The 12143-nt window shown below is 42.2% G+C and overlaps 1 protein-coding gene across 1 annotated transcript in view; it reads left to right on the forward strand.

Moving 5' to 3' along the window:
- Positions 1-12143, forward strand: part of LONRF2 (LON peptidase N-terminal domain and ring finger 2) — a 40091-nt gene that overhangs the window by 9351 nt on the left and 18597 nt on the right. The window contains exons 2-3 of the mRNA XM_081198348.1: positions 11356-11474; positions 11639-11761. Of these exons, the coding sequence (XP_081054474.1) occupies positions 11356-11474; positions 11639-11761 (242 nt within the window). The remainder of the gene's footprint in view (positions 1-11355; positions 11475-11638; positions 11762-12143) is intronic.

Consider the following 12143-nt stretch of genomic DNA (forward strand, 5'->3'; position numbering starts at 1 on the left):
TTCCCATATAATGACCTTTTTTTAATAAATAAAAAGGCCAACACAAGCATGTGGTACGGTGCAATCTCTGGAGCTCGAAAAACTCTGTTCAGTTTTTTTTAAAGCGGCGGGGGGGGGGGGGAATTGCTGAAATGTTTTGGAAGGTTGAGCTATTGTAGCTTCATGGCTAAATTTGTGAATTGGAAAGTCCTTGCTTGAAATTTCACCTCTGCAATGAATTCACCAGGTGGCAATATTGCAGCTTTCGCTCTCAGCCCCTTTCAGGATGGCAATAGCAAGCCTACCTTGCAGGACTGTGTAACAGTTGAAATAACACTATCTAAATTCTGTGCACTAATAGCAAGGAAGTCATAACCCTAGCTTATTCAGTATTGAACTCTTATGATTTTATGACTACATGCAGAAGTGGGAAGAAGCTATCTCTACCAGCTAATGCCATGCAATTTTCTCAGCGTTGCATTGTGTTATGTGCCTAAGTTTAAGTCAACCACTATTGCGCCTTTTCTCTCTCTTCCTCTTCTTCCTGAATATGGTCTTTTTCTTCTTCTTTTGTGTTAACTGCTTGGTTCGCTTCCTACATGTTGCTTCTAAAGCTAGGAACACACTAAAGCTGCAATCCTACACACACTTTCTTGGAGGTAGAAGTATATGGGATAAAGGAATGTAATGTTGGTTTTCTTGAAGGTTTTGTTCCTTTCAGCTCTTGTTAGCTCTCAGCAACTTCGTGACCTCTTTTAATATGCCCATTGCTGGTTTGCACTAAGCTGCCAGCTTCCTGCAGATCACGTGCAGCTGAATAAACGGTTTATTGCAGCTGTTTGGTAATTAATACAGATACAAAAACAAAACTCCGTGTCAAGCCATTTGGAATAGAGTGTTTCAATTACCATTGGAAAGAGACTTATTGTTAAATACATGATAGAGCTGGCATGTCCCAGAGATAATGTGCCCATCACTATTGCTGATAGCAGGAAAAGTTCTGCTACATTTCCACATTGTCTAATTTTTGTCTTCTTTGGTGATCACTTGTTGTCGAGAAAAATGTCTTCCATGAATATTGTCTTAACAGTGTGTCCGTAAGGTGACTATCTTTGTAATATTATATGAACACGTGTTTTACCTAGGTTAGAGTGATGGGGAGATTTATGTGACCTTGTGTGGTTTTATTTCAATCATTTGTTAGTCATGGGAAGGTGGGATATAAATGTGTTAAAATAAATGGTTGGTAATTTTCAGTGATGGCAGGTATCAAAGCCATCAAAGCAAGTATGATTCAAAACAATTTGTTCTACCCAGTGCTTTTTTTCTACCAAAAAAAAAATGTTTAGAGGAGAATCACCATTTTATAGTTCAAATCGGGGAAAATAAATACAGTAAATGGACAAAAGTACAAAGATTCACAAAATGTTTAGGGGTAGAAAACCCTCTAGAGCTACCGCATAATACAAATACTGCTTTTTCCAAAATGGGGATCCCTTAGGATTTTGTTCCTTAAGCCCATGAGTCAGTGTCGTTATTGTTGTTGTTGTTGTTGTTGTTGTTGTTGTTGTTGTTGTTGTTGTTTTATTTGCATTCCACCCATCTGACCAGGTTGTCCCAGCCACTCTGGGCAGCTTCCAACAGATACAAAAACATAATAAAACATTACACATTTTAAAAAAGTCCCTATACAGGGCTGCTTTCAGATGTCTTCTAAAAGTCAGATAGTTGATTATTTCCTTGACATCTGATGGGAGGGCGTTCCACAGGGCGGGTGCCACTACCCAGAAGGCCCTCTGCCTGGTTCCCTGTAACCTCACAGTGAGGGAAACCACCAGAAGGCCCTTGGAGCTGGGCCTCAGCACATGGAGATGCTTCTTCAGGTATATAGGGCCGAGGTACAAGAACTAAGCCCCGGGAACCATTGGTGGAGGCAGCATAGTTCAGTGGGTAGAGCATGTGTATTGCATGCAGAATGTCCCAGGTTCAGCCCCTGCTGTCGCCAGTTAAAGGAATCAGGGAGCAGGGGATAGGAAACACTCCTCTCCCTATGCCAGCGGAGAGCTGCTGGTAGTCCAAGTAGACAATGTCAGACCGACAGACAAATACTTTGACTGGAATTATGCAGCTTCCCAGCTGAAGTTAATGGTGTGGAGTCTTCTTTTCCAGTAGACAGCCTGCGCCATATGTTCTCACATGTTGTTGGGCCAGAAACTTCGTTGGCACGCTTCAAAACTGAGGGTTGAAAAAAGCAAATCACTGTGCCACTGCCCTATCGTTGTGAATGGTTTCTGCTGTTTCACGATTGGGGCATGGATGGAAAATTATATTACACTGGTACCTCAGGTTGCATACGCTTCAGGTTACAGACTCCGCTAACCCAGAAATAGTGCTTCAGGTTAAGAACTTTGCTTCAGGATAAGAACAGAAATCGTGCTCCGGCGGCGCAGCAGCAGGAGGCCCCATTAAGTAAAGTGGTGCTTCAGGTTAAGAATAGTTTCAGGTTACGAACGGACCTCCGGAACAAAATAAGTACTTAACCCGAGGTACCACTGTATATTCACAGCGTTTTAATCTGGCCATCTCTCCCTTTTCCTCCTTCCTCTTTCTTTTTCACAACAAAACAGAGCAAGGATAACTGAAAGAGCGTTTTGGGGGTTTTTTTTGGTTTTCCCTTAAATAATTGGTTAAAATATAACTCAGAAGCTGGAAGTGCTTATGTAAGTTTGTTTTTCTTTCCCTAGCTTCCCTTGATAACGTGTATGCAAACATGGTTCACGTGGCAATGAAAAGATGTCCCACATGCCTTTTGGACTACAGGCATTCACTGAGCCAGCAAGCATGTTGTGTCTTTTCCTAGGTCTTAGTTCAGGCTTTCGTAATCTTTTCAGGGTCAGGCCTACAGATGCTGTCTTCAGCGCTGCTTGTCCAACTGGCTGGAGCAATCCACTTTGAACAAAATATTTAATTTCTGCTTTAATACAAGGTAGGTTTAGGTAGACAATTGGGGGTTTGCCTCTCGCTCATTCCTCCTCTGCCTCACAAAATAATAATAATAATAATAATAATAATAATAATAATAATAATAATAATAATAAGCCTGCCAGATTTCACATAAAAAAGAAGTGATAATCAGATCTTAAAATGTTTTGTTATACTGCCTCAACGTGACCGAGAAGCAGACAAATGTGTCTGGTGTTTTAAAACGCGGTTGAGGCAACCTTTAGAAAAAGGATTGATCATCCCACTCCTTTTCAAAAGCATCACATTTGCCATCTCTGAAATCCGCTCTTCCACTGAGTACACGTGCACAGAAGAAATATCATGCAGTGGGAGTTGTGGTTACCTAGAGACTGTCAGTAGCTCTGATCTTTATGAAGCTGTATTGCATTTTTATGTTGGTTTAAAATAAAATAAAATTGTACGCATATGGCTCAACCGTCATCTGTTAAAGGTAGCTAGGAATGTTGCCACTCATTTAAATGGGAAATAGATTCCACACTCGATGAATCTACTACAATAATTAGGTAATGTTTCTATGAAATCCAAGAGAAGTATATCCCAAAGCCTTGACATGACTTCAATGCACCCCAGGTGAATTTCTTTTATCTTGCTCACATAGAAGGTTAGCCATTTCCTACTGTACTTCCCATCCTGACTTAAGTGATAGGCTGTTATTTCTGGACAGACATGTGCCTTTGTGGAAGCATTTGGCAGATAGAGAACATGTTTGATGGCTGGCTTTCTAGTTTGCAGCTCCTGAGTTCTGTGCTTCTAATTTTATGTTTCCCTTTGTTTTGCTATTATAAGATTGTAGCCAGCATTTAGCAGAATTTTTAGCAGTTGATAAATACTGCTGAAAAAACATGTTTGCTTCTGGGACAGGAGAAGGTTAATGTAGGGCAGACAGGAATGGACTATACAGAATGAACTTAGAGAGCAGCTCTAGAATGACTGTTCTCCTGTTAACAGCAGAGGCTGGTTGTGCAACATATAATTAAAGGACTCCCAATGATGCTTTAACCACAAGTAAACACTACATGTGAAGGAAATGCAACTGGCCACCTGATTATATATTACTGAACTATTTATTCTTTCTGGTTACAAAAGACATTCCATTAGAGGGGAAGCTTGGGACAGAATAGGCCTTCCAGTCAGTGTACTGATTGCCTCGTGGTCTCCCTGATGGAGCTTGACAGAACATTGCTGCATATGTCCCAGGTTGTGGATATGGGGAGACTTCTATCTCCATTTGAGACCTCCTTAACTGGTGAGTCTCAACAAACCCAGGAACCCCATGACAAGTGTGGGCTTTGTCCCAATATACCGTATTTTTCGCCCTATAGGACGCACCGGCCCATAGGACACACCTAGATTGGGGGGGGGGGAAATAAAGGGGGAAAAATATTTTTCCCCCCCAGGCGCAGGGCTGGGGAAGCCCGAGCTTCCCCCGACCCCAGCCCCCAGAACAGGCAGCTCTCCGCAAGCCGTGGGAGCCCAGCGTGAAGTCGCGCCGGGCTCCCACAGCTTGCCGAGAGCTGCGTGAAGCATGCTCTGGGAGCTTGCGCGGCTGGGGGAGGGTGAAGCCCGAGCTTCCCCCGACCCCAGCCCCCAGAAAGGGTCCCAGAGCGATGCCAAAGCTGCGCTGGATGGGATTTTTCTGTATCGGGTGAGATGGGATTATCTGGAGTTAGCAAGCCTTTATTACTCCTTTATCGTAGGTGGATTACTACTACCTGCTTGAGTGGGGGAAAGCTGATTACTTTTGATCTCTGCTTTTGATATCAGTGGCAGTGATTGTCTTTCTGGAATGTTGAGGATTGCTAAGAGGTGGCACTCGGTTGCAATGTTTCTGTACCTACCTTGCAGGGCAGTTCCTGAAGGTGGTATTTCCATTTCTTGTGGGAGACAATCCTGTGCCGTTTCTCAAGGTTCTGCCTGTGCACTCAAGTGAGACAGCTTCATGGAGTCTTCTAGGGATTTCCTTCTATATCCAGGCTGGCAGGGCCTTCCATGAATAAGATTCATAATGAACTGAATAAAAGTGGGAAAACTAAAGTTCAGTCAGATAAGATGGACCTGTTGATGCTGGGCGGCGGGCCTTTTCTTAAATGGGAGTCTCCTTTCAATTAAATAAAGAACAAACATATCGGTGGAACGAGGCTTCAGAATCAGAGTCCTCAGATTCCTCGAATCTTGATTTCCTGTAGTCCTGTAACATGTCCGAATAAATTCAACTTCGTTATTCAAAAAAATAAAAATAAAGAACAAATGTGCACCTTGGGAACCTGTAGCTGTTTCATGATGCCCAAATGGCAGCCATGACCAGTAATGTGTTCTTCCAGCTTTTGAGTAGCACACAGCTGTCTGCATCACATCGACCTAGATACTACACAACTAGATGTTTGGCATGTCCCTGGTAGCAACACCTCTGGGCTGTAATGCAGTGCTCTTCAACCTAGCCTTGAACTAGTTTTCAAGCTCCAGCTGATTTGAAGTGTGGCAGCTCTACTTCCATCAGAAGTTGCTGAGCTCATATAAAAGTTATTCTTGCTGGTTCTAATTCTCCCTTAAAAAATTAAAAAATGATGTCCTTGGAAGTTACTTATTGAACTCCTGGTCCTTCAAAGGACTTGATTCCCTCTTTCCCATCCTGCTAATAATGGCCTGCCCAGTGAAGGGATCCCTTAATTGAGAGAAGTCTGCAGTGTTTTTTCTAGTATGAGGGAAAGACTATGGCAAGGCATGGATGTTGCTAATTTCTTTTTTATGCTGGGAATAGTGGGAAGTTGTAGTTCAACCCCTATGATTCCATGGAGGAAAAGGACACTAGCCTAACATTTTGGACTTCTACCATAAAGTGAGCCCTCCATCACCTAGCATTCCCCTGGGTGAGCAGGGTGCAAACAGAATCATGTTGGGAAAGTTTCCTTGCAGCAGGCTGTGCTCACCTTAATTCTGTCTATCGTGGTTAAACACCCCTGCTTTGAATTTTTGCCCTATTCCAAGTGTTACGATGATGTCACCTATACTTTTAATTATTTCACTGTAAGCTGCAGTAATGTTTTTTTATTTGCATTCCTGCTATAACAGACAACATTCATTTTTAGTTGCACTTAGATGTACCTTGCAGATGCATAAACTGGTATATTTTTGCAACTCCCTTTTATAACTCTGAAAATTTGTAGTGGTGGTGAAGATTATTCAACACTGGCAATATTTTAGGGATAAATGCAGTACTTTTTTAGGCTGAATGCAGTAAAAATGAAATGTTAAATTTACTTCACTCTGTTCTGCATTAATAATTAGTAATACCATTCCCTGAATAAGCCTTGCACCAGTTTTATTGGTTCTTAAATCTAGTTTTCTTCTTGCGCTGTAGTAATGGGAATTAAATAGAGTTCTATTTAAAGATGCCCTTGAAATGTTGTGAAAACATTCCTTACTTATTCTAGAAAGTCACAGTGCAATCATGAATCCCAGTAGATCCACTGTATCCTCTACATCAGTAATATCCTATACACTGGAACTAATTCCAGTAAGAGAGAACAAAACTGTCAACCAATTTGTTGTTGTTTAGTCGTGTCCGACTCTTCGTGACCCCATGGACCAGAGCACGCCAGGCACTCCTGTCTTCCACTGCCTCCCGCAGTTTGGTCAAACTCATGCTGGTAGCTTCGAGAACACTGTCCAACCATCTCGCCCTCTGTCGTCCCCTTCTCCTTGTGCCCTCCATCTTTCCCAACATCAGGGTCTTTTCCAGGGAGTCTTCTCTTCTCATGAGGTGGCCAAAGTATTGGAGTCTCAGCTTCAGGATCTGTCCTTCCAGTGAGCACTCAGGGCTGATTTCCTTAAGAATGGATAGGTTTGATCTTCTTGCAGTTGATGGGACTCTCAAGAGTCTCCTCCAGAACCATAATTCAAAAGCATCAATTCTTCGGCAAGCGAAGTCAAACTCACAATAATAGCTGCATCGTTCTGTGAACATGCAGAGGTCTTCCAGCACCTGTTATGTGATCCCTTTTAACTGGAGATGCCAGGAATTGAACTTGGGACCTTCCATATGTAAAGCAGATGCTCTCCTACTCAGCTACGATCCCTCCTCAAATAAACTGAAATCTGTGTTCCATTTTTACTTGGACTACTCCTTTTGCAGACCTAGAGTTTTGTCATTGTTGGTTGGGGCAACCCTAGAACTGGCATGTAGAGATGTGAGTTTTCTACTCGCCCGCCACCCTGCCCCTTGCAAACAACAACAACAAACTAACAACTTTGCCCAGTTTCCCTCCTTGCGCTATAAGGGCTTGCGCAGTCTCCTTTTGCTGCTTCCAGTGTGATTGTTTCCTGCAAGCCTGGAATTGGGCTCTGCCAGCAAATGGGTTTAGGAGCAATCCTGACCCACCCAGGGCAGAATCTCTGCACAGCATTTTGTGAAGTGGGCAGGATGTCAGCGTGATCTGTGCAGAATAAAGTGAGGATTCGCTTCAGACATACAGTGGTACCTCAGGTTACATATGCTTCAGGTTACAGACTCCGCTAACCCAGAAATAGTGCTTCAGGTTAAGAACTTTGCTTCAGGATGAGAACAGAAATCGTGCTCTGGAGGCGCGGCGGCAGCAGGAGGCCCCATTAACTAAAGTGGTGCTTCAGGTTGAGAACAGTTTCAGGTTCTTCAGAACAGACCTCCAGAACGAATTAAGTACAGTGGTGCCCCGCAAGACGAAATTAATTCGTTCCGCAATTTTTGTCGTCTAGCGAATTTTTCCTCTTGCGAAGCACGAAATCCCATAGGAATGCATTGAAAATCAATTAATGCGTTCCTATGGTCAAAAAAAGTCGAAACAAAGCCAAATTTGGTACAACAACAGTTTATTAACTGCTCTTTAAAGTCACACATACTGTAAAGAGCAGTTCAAAAATTGAAGGGAAAATAAATTAACTTTATAAACAAAACATGTCTTTGTTTTTAGACAAAGGAAACAAAGCCGCGAGACGTTTTCGTCTTGCGAAGCAAGCCCATAGGGAAATTTCGTCTTGCGAGGCAAATTGAAAACAGAAAAACCTTTCGTCTAGCGAGTTTTTTGTCTTGCGAGGCATTCGTCTTGCGAGGTACCACTGTACTTAACCCGAGGTACCACTGTACTTGAATAGTTTCATGAATCGTAATGGCATGAGTGTTCAAGCCCACGGAAGCTCTGGCATATTAGTGTTTACTTTATGTGTCTGGTTAATGAAAACCTACCTCTTGGCCTCAAATAGGTTTCCCCCTGTAACTTTGACAGCAGTTGCTGGTCTGCACTCATGATTATGGTGAAATCACCAAAAAGGATGTTGTTCCAATATAACCCTCCCCACCCCCTCCACCCCAAAAAAGTTCTTCAAAATCTACACATAAGAAATAAGAGTGCTGCCACTTACTGAACTCATTCTGCAGCATTGTGTAATTTCCTAGTACCATTTATGCCCGGATCCAATCTAGTATCAAACAACGTGGGCCACCTCCCAACCACTGCAGTTTTGTGGGTGGGATTCAGCTGCACACCTGCAAATTCAATGGATTCGGCAGTCTTGTACGACCAACACGCTTCCAAAAGCCAAAACCTTTCTTTAAGTAAGGAAAGTGATGGGAAGATACACTGGAAAATGTGGGATAACGGTTGGAATGACACAACCTCATACAACCTCCCTGCAAACAAATCAGGATGAATGCTCGGACCGAGTATATTTCATATGCCTCATACAGCTTGTATCCCAGTATGGTGGCATAATGTGGAGATCAGATAACAAACTGTATATATAATTTAATTGAGGCCAAAATAACGCATGGCACGAAGTTGTGTGGATCTTTTGTCCAAAAGGAGCTTTGAGAGGCTCTGCTTAACCTTTCCCCTGCCAGCTGTTCTTTCTGGTCAAAATCTCCTCTCTGTAGTTCCAGACAGGAAGAAATATATGAGCATGTGGTTTTCCCCCCTGTAGTGAGAAAAAATGCCTAGGTGAGAAAGGGTTAAGCAGATTCTCCCCCATTTGTTCCCTTACTAAACCTAAGGCTTCTTTAAAGCTTGGGGGTGGGGGGAAGAAAATACATTTAGGGAAAGACTGATGTAACTGCATATTATACACAGTCTCAGTCTGTTTTAAAACGCTTCCGTTGTGCTTGCACAAACATGTTTTGAATTGTGCTTAAAAATATCTTAAGTGCCCATGTCTATCACGTAGTTAGTCATGGTAAAACACATGTTCCTTGTAAGCTTTGGTAGACTGTGTGTGTTTTCCGTAGGTGATGTTAAAGTACTTGTTGAAAACATGCCACACCTTCCTTAAGAGCGATCCTTGTTGAACCAGAATGGTTAAGACTCCCCCAACTAGTTAGCCAAATATTTCTTTTCTGATTCACCCTTCATTGCTATAGATTTCACAGAGGAAAAAAGAGCCCCCCCCTTTTTAAAGCATAAACCTTAAGAGATCCACTAACATATGTAGAACATATGTAGAAACGCCGGCAAAACTGTGGTTCAGAGCATTGGGGACAATGCCAATACAGAATGTGGAAAGTTCAGCCTGAAATCTTACACCGACCAGGGTAGTTAATCCAGATGTGATCCTCCAGATGGCCCTAGCCACCATGGCCAGTGGGATACAGTGGTGCCTCGCAAGACGAAAATAATCCGTTCCGCGAGTCTCTTCGTCTAGTGGTTTTTTCGTCTTGCGAAGCAACCCTATTAGCGGATTAGCGCTATTAGCGGTTTAGCGGCTATTAAAGGCTTAGCGGATTAGCGGCTAAAAGGCTATTAGCGGCTTAGCGGATTAGAAAAAGGGGGGGAGCGAAAAAAATCGCAAGACGTTTTCGTCTTGCAAAGCAAGCCCATAGGGAAATTCGTCTTGCGAAGCGCATTGAAAAACGGAAAACCCTTTCGTCTAGCGGGTTTTTCGTCTTGAGAGGCATTCGTCTTGCGGGGCACCACTGTAATGAGGTTTGTAGTCCAACAGCATCTGTAGGGTCACTGGTTAGCTGCCCTTGCTGTACATATTTACCTGGCAGTAAGACTTGTTGAACTCAGTGGGACTTAGATTTGAGTACAAATGCATAGGATCGAACCATCGGAGTATTTTACAGAGTGTCTACCTGACTTGTTTGTTATAAGGCATGAATACCTGCTAGAAGCATAAAGGACTAGCAGGCGATTCAATAACTTGACCATCAATGGTATCATTCACTCTTCCATCTCCATCTGTTCGTACCTGTGGTCTAGCTTTTCATTAGGAACTGTAACGGTTTAGTCACATGCCTACTTAATTAGTTCCCTTTCAAAACATCTTTGTTCACAAAACTTGAGTACAGTTTCTAAGGACAGACTAAGAGAACTGAGCCCGTGGGAGGCGAAGAGGAGCTGTAGGCTTGAAAGAGAGATCTAAGAGAGATGTTAACCACATGAGTGGAGTCTTGCTGAAGTAGGTTTAGAGACTTAGCTCTGGTTTTCACCGGTGACCTTCTGTTGCTTAATTAAGGAAGCCAATAAAGCCTTGAGTGTTTTTTCTCTATCTTTGAAGGGAAGCAGAGGGGGTCTCTGCTTATATTGAGGTCACTTCCAGACAAGCTTTGGTACAAGGTTTGTGGGCAGGTTATATGATATTGGCTGCTTATTGAGCATCCTAATTTGTTTGCAAGGAAGGCTATATAACATCAAACCAAGCAGTTGCTGTTCCAAACTTTCCAGTTGATTTTGATGCTGATTTTTTAATATATATAAAGAAAACCTTTATCAAAAGAATCCTCCTCCTAAATATATATGCATTGGGAATTTAAATTATATAATTCAGAAATAATAATGTATGAAAAACAATAGTAGACTGATGGCCTCAATCTGGATGAAGGGTCAATAATCAATTTAATGATTAAAAAAAAAATACTGTTGCTTCTAAGCCTTCTTGTTTTTGCAGAGGAAGAGTTTGGTCTTCAGGAATTGTGAACCATGAGCTAATATTACCAATTAGTAAGCTTGCCAGCTACTAGAAACTTAAGCCCAAGGGTCATAGTGAAATGGCATGCCAAAGTGTTCTCATGTTTTATAATCCTTACAGAACCTGGTGTCACACTGATCTCGAACTTGCCACATATACCCCTTTTGAAAGCTGCCTGGCGATTAGCTAGGTAGCTCTAAAAATACAATGCTTTATATATGCAGCCTTTTAGCAGAGATGTGTGTCTCAACCATCATATTCTTAAAAAGGCATGAATGCTATTATAAACAAGAGAGAGAGAAGAACTGATTGCAGGAACTGATTATGTTTTGATTGTGCCTGTGTAAAACTAGCAAGATTTAATAATGCTAGACAAAAGTTTCCCTTACATTTTCTCGTCTGCTGCTTATTTTTCAGCTTCCTGTAAATGTTCGTTAATAGCACAGCGGGCAGAACTTTGTACAGCTATGAAGAATTATCAACAAGCTCTTTATGATGCAGAGGCACTCTGTCGAAATAAACCCCATTGGCCTAAGGTACAAGGTTCATAAGCTGCTATGGGGGAGGTGGCAAAAGTTTTTGTTTGCCTATGGGTAGCAAATATGAAATAACAAAATGCATGTAAGAAACCGTTCTGTTTCCCACAATTTTTTTGAAACTGAGATACATTGAGGTTTTTCTGTGTGTTATGTTCACACAGGGTCATTATGTGAAAGCACAAGCTCTTTCTGGATTAGGAAGGATTGAAGAAGCATTGAAGGAATTTCTTTATTGTGTTGCCTTAAATCCTGAATGGAGCTCAATGAAAATGGAAGCTCAGAAGGTAGGATAACTGTACCAACTTTGCATGTGGTCAGTGCAGGGAATAATATATGCACATGTGCATTTTGTTTTGTGTTTTGTTAAAGGCTTCTGATGCACAGTTCTGCTGTTAACAGTGAGATTGTTAGTCATGGGTGTGGTTCTCACTGCCATGTTAATCAGCTCGTGATAATTAGCAGAGGGATTTATAGCTTGAGTAGCTTGATCATTCCAATGAAACAATAGCCACTGTTGCTTGTGGATTTGCCTGCTGGTTAAAATAATCACGAAGACCGTGGTTTGCAGCTAATAGCCTTTGAAACCGTATCTAACCTGTGGATGTCCTCCAACTAGCTTACCAACCAGTGAAGGTCTCACATACGCCACTACAGCTGCAGCTTTGC

The sequence above is a fragment of the Podarcis bocagei genome (assembly GCF_964188305.1).
Source record: "Podarcis bocagei genome assembly, chromosome: 6".
In the NCBI taxonomy this organism is placed as follows: domain Eukaryota; kingdom Metazoa; phylum Chordata; class Lepidosauria; order Squamata; family Lacertidae; genus Podarcis; species Podarcis bocagei.